Below are 7,144 nucleotides of genomic sequence, written 5' to 3'. Positions count from 1 at the left end.
AGTGCAAGAGTGTCTCTGTTAAACTGGTCTGTCTGTCGAGCCATCTTGACCATCAGAGGCCTGAAGGCCAGTAACTGGAGGAAAAGACAATAAGCCCAAAAGGCATGAAGTAGATATGAGCTTCAAAAAAAAGACAGAGAGGCTGGTGTGGCAGGAACAGAGCCAGGGAAGGACAGTGACAGAAGATGATTCCGGAGGACGCGGGGAGGTGGGAAGATCCTTCAGGGCCTTGAACATCACAGCAAGGAGGCTGCCTCCGTCCCATCCCCTTGTCCAAGCCTATTTTTGCATCCTAAAGGAGCTACAGCCCCCATTTTTGAGAACCCCAGACTGAGAAGCTAATTTAGGAACTAAAGAAAAAAAATGTCTTTGGGGGATTAAAGGTTCAGAGAGTCCATCTGAAAATCCAGAAGAAGGAGAGAAGGAAGCTCAGGACACAGTCCATCTCTGGACCACCAGCCCCACCCTACCCCCACCCCACCAGACCCCGAATGGTGCACTACCAGGCACGATGGCTTGCTGAGTTGTTGCAAGTTTGAATTCCTATTTGTGAGTAGACTTTTACAGAGAAGCTTCTAGTTTCCACCCCATCTCTTCCTGCTGCAGAACCCTAGGACATCGCAGGCCTGCTCAGGTGGCCCTCGGGAGGCTGGGGTTTCTCTTTTCTTAGTTCTTGGCCTTTGAACGGCCCACGATGGCTTCTGAGCCTCAGCTTAGTTGGCTTAGTTTTGACTGCTCAGGCGCGGCTTTTTTCAACGTTTCACTCTGCTTTAAGGGGGCCTGGCTGAGTTTGTGCAGTCATTTCAGAAAGTGCCTCTTACATGGCAATTGTCTTTGAACTCGCCTGTGTCAAGGGCTGGCTGGAGACTGTTACAGTCTGTGAAACAGCTGCCGGGTCAGGATTAAGAGGGTTTGATCGATGCTTTCATTTTCCCCGAGATCCTCTTAGGCCTCCAGATTATAGAAAGAAAAACCGCACTGGCATTCTGCTTTCAAAGATGATTTCTAGGGAATTCCCTGGCGGTCTAGTGGTCAGAGATTCCAGGCTTTCACTGCTGAGGGTGCAGGTTTGATCTCTGATCGGGGAACTAAGATGGCACAAACTGCATGGTGCAGCCAAAAAAACCTGAAAATAATGGGGGAGAGGGCACTTTAAAAGAGAGAAGTGGCCCCAAACACCCTCTAACAAGCAGCCGGCCAAGTGTGTCTTTCTCCCGACAGTAAACCCTAGGGCCCGGGTCTTTTTAAATTCACTCTGTTGCCAGTGCCCACAGTGCCTGGCACATAGCAGGCACTCAGGAAGTAGTTGTTGAATAGATGGAGCCAGGTATTAGCGCTTTGGCTTTGATGACTTGTAGCGGTGCCCCTCTTCCCGCAGGAAAGATGCCTGGAAGTAGGCCAGGCAGGGATGGGGGTTCAAGGACAACACAAACCTCCAGCTTTACTCCCTTCTCTATTAGCCATGCACATTGGAGACTGAATTTCAAAGATCTCCAAGACAGGAGGCAGAAAAAAGCCAGTTCCATTTTCCCAAACCACCTACCCCATCTCCCCGCATTACTAGGGTCTTAAACATGTTACAATCCATGTCTGACCCGATACACATGACTCCTAAGGGTCCCATCATGAATGATTTGTAAGCATTTGTAATCAATGTAAGCATCCTCTACTTATCTATTATATAAATCCAGATGTTATTACATGTTTGATCAAAATTATTTGTATTAAGGATATAGATATCACATTTTCAACAGTTTTCTATGGTTAGTACATCTTCTCATACATTGAAAGAATTTGATGTTTGAACTAAAAACATTTTTTAAATGATTTAAAATCCTCATAGTTCTTTCAACAATGTCTTCCTGATGCAATAAACCACAGCAAAAGTTACTCTAACAAGGGTGGAGGATTGTCATACTGAGTAAAGTATGTCAGACAGAGAAGGAGAAATATTGTGTGACATCACTTATATGAAGGATCTAAAAAGAAATTATACAAATGAGCTTATTTACAAAACAGATATAAGTCTATGGACTTTGAGAATGAATTAAAAATGAATAACCAACAAGGACATACTGTATAGCACAGGGAAGTCTGCTCAATGTTATGTGGCCGCCTGGATGGGAGAGGAGTCTGGGGGAGTCGGGATACACGTATGTGTATGACTGAGTCCCTTTGTTGTCCACCTGAAGCTATCACAACATTGTTAATCGGCTATACTTCACTATAAAATAGAAAGTGTTTTTAAAATAGTGGACTATTCTGGATAGCATTTGTGTGTAAAAAAAAAAGACACAGCGTTTGAGTCTCTTTAGAAATTCCAATGCTGAAGAACCCCTAGAGCCCCGTCACTGCTATGGAGGCCGAGGCACGGGTAGCTACCTCCCCATTGGCTGCAGGGGACTCGCCCAGATGTCTGGCTTTCACATAAAAGACAGGAAGCACTGAAGTCAGTCTCCACTTCCACTCAAAGGGCGAAAGCAAAAACAGCAAAAGAGGAAGATGGCAAGACTGTTGTTACTTTTCCTCCCAGGTCTTGTGGCCGTATGTGCTGTGCATGGAATATTTATGGACAGACTTGCTTCCAAGAAGCTGTGTGCAGATGATGAATGTGTCTGTAAGGACTTTTTTACACCTTTTATTACTTTTCTATTATATAACTGAAAAAAAAAATATCCACTAATAGCGTAGAATCTAATTGTATTTGGAAGTGAATCTTCTCTAATGTGCATGCGATTAGTGTCGTTTCTCCCGGTCTGTGCCTTTTGTGTCTCAGCATGAAGAATTCACTTGGCTAAGATTCTGTTGGATGCTGTTTTAATAACCTTAGTTATCTTCTGGAATTGAATGTGAGCTATAAACCAGGAGGTGTTAGTCACTGTGATTTCCTAGTCTTCTGATATGCTCTGTGGTTTTTCCTGTTATAAAACCCAGGCGTCCATGCTTTCTTCTTCAAGATACTATTTCATGGTTTTTCCTTCCAGATACTATTTCTCTGGCCAGAGCTCAAGAAGATTACAATGCTCCGGACTGTAGATTCATTAACGTTAAAAAAGGACAGTGGATCTATGTTTACTCAAAGCTGGTAAAAGAAAATGAAGCTGGAGAATTCTGGGCTGGCAGCGTAAGACGAGATCATTTAAAATATATAAAATATCTTGACATATGTTGCCCTTAACTTTTCCTCTGTTACCTATCTTCGATGCCTTTTAATATTTAAAACTAGCTGTTAAGAACAATAGAGGAGCTGTGGCTATGCAAAACTTCATGTATATTTGCTTTTATTGCATTTTAAAGAAACAAGGAAAACTTCATCACAAAATCCAATGTAGGTTTATCTGCTGTTTTGGCAAGAGAATGTAGTCGAACACATGGGGGCGTGAACATCCCAAAGAGTTTGAACCTTATTCAAAAATACTTGAGTGGATTTGCCAAGTAAAAGGCATGTGTGCTGGCAGTCAGGCTACATTTCAATGTTTTTAAGGAAACTTTAGCACCCTCGTTCACTCCAAAGAATCTGCTTTCTTCAGTTAAAACACACAGGGGTGGGCCCTGGGGAGGGATGAAGCTGAACTGATCTACTGTCCCCCACTGCAGCTCCAGCTCCAGAGACATATTCTCAAGTAATGGAGAGTTAAATCTGAAATGCACTCAAGAATATGTTCACTTGAATTTTAAAAAATGGGGAGAGTCCTTTAAAAGTTCTTTAAAATAACAGTGTCTATTTACTTAAAACCAAAACAAAAAAAGATACAGACTTCATTTATGGGTTCCAAAAAAGATTTCTGGGCAGTTCACAGATGGCACGATGCAATGCTAAAGTAGGGAGACCAGTAAGAGTGGGCCACAAAAGAACAGACACGCAGTTTCTGTGGGTTGAAAGTTGCTGGGAGTGAACTTGAGAAGCAAGGCATTGGTAGTTTTATGATTCTCATGGACAACAAAGAGGATGCCTGAGGGTTTCCAAAAGAGTATCACATCTGCTTTCCCCTCTCTGTTACATTTCTGGGCACTCAGGTCTATGGCAATCAGTCTGAGGATGAAATGGGAACCGTGGGTTATTTTCCCAGCAACTTGGTCCAGGAACAGCATGTGTACCAAGAAGCCACCAAGGAAGTTCCTACCACGGTAAGCGTCCCTGGGGCTGGGGAGAGGGGAGAAAAGGACTCAGAATGTAGACGTAGGCAGGTGTAAAAAGATGCATCTTACAAGCTGCGTCAGGTAAAGTCCCCCACTTCCAAGGGTGACGTCTCTAGGCAACGAGACTTGGGAGAGCATTTATACCTACTATCAATGTGGAAAGGTTAGTGAACTCTCTCTGTCACTAGAGGAAGTGTTTTAGTTGTAAGTTATCCTGGAAATGACTCCACGTCACAAAGAAAGAAGCCAAAATAGTATTGACTGACTCTTACTGACAGGCTCACTTATCAACTAAACACTTGGTCTGAGAAAAATATCAGCACCTGTATTTATCATTTATTTAATAAAATCAAAACATTCTGGAAAAAATTTGAATGCCTGTTTTTGTGATAGAGAGACCCTACTTATGTATGAAAAAGAACCGTCCTTTTCCTAATGCTCTGGGGTCTTGTATAACCAAAACAGAAATAAAAGATCCTTTTTGAGTGACTTTGCAAGGTGGTTATTTTGAAATAATTCTTCTGGAGCTAATCACTGTGCAAAAAAAACTTTAAAACATTGACCAACCTACACAAATGCAACTCATTTGTCATCATGTCTTAGCATTGAACTTGAATGTGTCAAAGAATCATAAATTAAAAGTGTATTTGAGAATTTTCATTTTAAGTAGTTTTTGAGTTAAAGTAAAACTTGAGTCATACTCTTGGGGTTCAAGCTTTACTTATTTTAACTCCAAATTTCCCTTTGATTATGTATGATTTTAAATAAAGAATATACATCTGTTTTTTGGTCCTGCATGTTCAGCTCAGTCTTTTTTTGCTTTTTTTTTTTTCCTAGGATATTGACTTTTTCTGCGAGTAAGAAGTTAGACAAATTCACCGATAGAAAGGAAACTTCAGAAATAAAGGAAAAAAACAAAACAACCAAAAAATACCTGTCCCTGTTTTCTGACTTTTGTTTCAAGGGTTTGACTTGAGCCTGGAGATGGCAGATAAAGGGGAGAGGAGAGGAGAGGGTGAAGGAGGAAGAAGGAAAGGAAAATGGGAGGGGGAATGTTCTCCTGGTCTGGTCTTCCAGACTACATGGAACTGGATGACGTTTGCCTCAAATGGGTGAGTTGAAAGCAGAGAATTAGTTTTTCAGCCTAGAGCCTTCTCTTACAAAGGGATCAAATAGAAGATAGTTCATTTATAGTTATTTCTAAATAGTAATTCTTCCCAGCTCTTTGGATCCTCAAATAAACTTAAGGTCATGGTTCTTTTTTTTGGACATGATGTCTTCTAGTCTCTCTGGCCAGCTGCAATATTATAATGTTCCCCAATGGACATAATATTTGATGCCTTTGGGGTGTGAAGCTGCTGGAGGAGAAAAAGAACTGTTGGACTATGCTTCTAAATTTCTTTTAAAAAAATGTCTCACAAATTATTTCAGTTGAATAACTTTACCTTCTGAACAATAAATTTACCTCTCCCCAAATTTTAAATAATGTAAAATTTTAATTTCAATAAATTTTAATTTTAATAAAGTTTAAATAATTTTAAATTTAAATTAAACTTTTAAATTTTAAATTAGTTTAAGTGGTGGGGTACTTTATGAAATATTTGTAATATAATAATTTCCCCTTATTATGTGCTATTACTGGATATTATTCAAGCTTCAAATCAAAATATTAAAAAAAAGTCTGTGGGTTATTTTGTCCACTTCTATTTCAACTTTGAATATCCTCTTCCCTAAGTCAAGGGTAATATGCTAAGACATCTGGTGAGGGGATTCAGGTTTGCTAATCCTGATGGACCCACAAGTTTTTTCACAGTTAACTGGAAATCAGCTTTGATTGTATGTTACTAATGTAATTCTTTTGATGTAGTCATGAGCTTTTGTTTGTTTGTTTACATGTAATTAAAATGCCTGTGCTACACTCAAAATTTTCACAATTTCCGAGTTAAAAATGTTTAAAAACACTTTCAGCTTGAGGAATAGAAAGTCTGGGAGGTGGGAGTTGGGAATGAGATTTGTTCCCGTTTTCTGCGGTCTGATCATCCCACAAGCATAGAGAGGAGGATTTTTAGGACAGGTTGGAGACTTGGACCCCAGGGTCATTTTACAGCTGTGTCCACTGTGACTTTGGGTGAATATATTTTTGCCAAACTCTTATGGAGGTCAGTCGAATAAAATGGTATCCCCCAAGTAAAAGCCCTTAAACCCAAACCTTTTTTTTCTTCTTTTTTTTCTACTCACTTTATTCCTAAAATGTTTCAGGCAGCATCTAGATCTCTCAACACAATTTTAAGGCAAGAGGCATTTATCCAACCTCTGTTTCTATCTGCCTGTTACTTGCTGTCCTCCCCTGATTCCAGATACCCCATCACCTCTCAAGACATCCAGCACCCCCACTGTGCCGTCAGTCTACCCAGAACCCCCATCTGCCCAGGCTCAGGCATCCAGCCTCACTCCTCAGGTACAGGGCTTCCAGCTGTAGGCTCCCTCCTGGCCCAAATCTGCTCCCACCCTCAGGACTGGTCTCATCCAGAAATTCAGAGCTCATTGACTGATTCAAATCTCCTGCGGGCTCACCTGCTGGAAAAGAAGGAAAACTCTTGCAGGAACTTTAAATACCATCTAGGCTCTGGGAAGGAGAAGGCAATGGCACCCCACTCCAGTACTCTTGCCTGGAAAATCCCATGGATGGAGGAGCCTGGTGGGCTGTAGTCCATGGGGTCGCTAAGAGTCAGATACGACTGAGCGACTTCCCTTTCACTTTTCACTTTCATGCATTGAAGAAGGAAATGGCAACCCACTCCAGTGTTCTTGCCTGGAGAATCCCAGGGACGGGGGAGCCTGGTAGGCTGCCATCTATGGGGTCACACAGAGTCAGATACGACTGAAGTGACTTAGCAGGAGCAGGCTCTGGGAAAGCAAAAAGTCATCCCTGGACCAGTAGGGGCAGGGCCTCACCTGGGAGCTGGTTAGAAAGTGGAGTCTCAGGGCCCACTGCAGACCTTCT

General features: G+C 41.7%; 1 protein-coding gene across 1 annotated transcript; it reads left to right on the top strand.

The window, feature by feature from the left end:
* Positions 1 to 2,438: 2,438 nt before the first annotated feature.
* OTOR (otoraplin) lies at positions 2,439 to 5,073 on the top strand. The gene is made up of 4 exons (XM_010854066.1): positions 2,439 to 2,617; positions 2,985 to 3,124; positions 4,018 to 4,128; positions 4,978 to 5,073. Exons 1-4 carry the CDS (start codon positions 2,503 to 2,505, stop codon positions 4,999 to 5,001), a joined length of 390 nt encoding a protein of 129 aa, XP_010852368.1. The 5' UTR covers positions 2,439 to 2,502; the 3' UTR covers positions 5,002 to 5,073.
* Positions 5,074 to 7,144: the final 2,071 nt, after the last annotated feature.

This window comes from Bison bison, unplaced genomic scaffold, assembly GCF_000754665.1.
Source record: "Bison bison bison isolate TAMUID 2011002044 unplaced genomic scaffold, Bison_UMD1.0 scf7180017864335, whole genome shotgun sequence".
In the NCBI taxonomy this organism is placed as follows: Eukaryota; Metazoa; Chordata; class Mammalia; order Artiodactyla; family Bovidae; genus Bison; species Bison bison.
The sequence above is the reverse complement of the archived record's forward strand: the minus strand, read 5'-3'. Positions and strand labels throughout refer to the sequence as shown.

What these genes read in the sequence shown, in the direction of transcription:
- OTOR (XM_010854066.1), top strand. Translation starts at nt 2,503, where the DNA reads ATGGCAAGACTGTTGTTACTTTTCCTCCCAGGTCTTGTGGCCGTATGT. An exon ending in TGCAGATGATGAATGTGTCT is followed by an intron (nt 2,618 to 2,984) that starts GTAAGGACTTTT and finishes TTTTCCTTCCAG; the next exon opens with ATACTATTTCTCTGGCCAGA. An exon ending in GAGAATTCTGGGCTGGCAGC is followed by an intron (nt 3,125 to 4,017) that starts GTAAGACGAGAT and finishes CTGGGCACTCAG; the next exon opens with GTCTATGGCAATCAGTCTGA.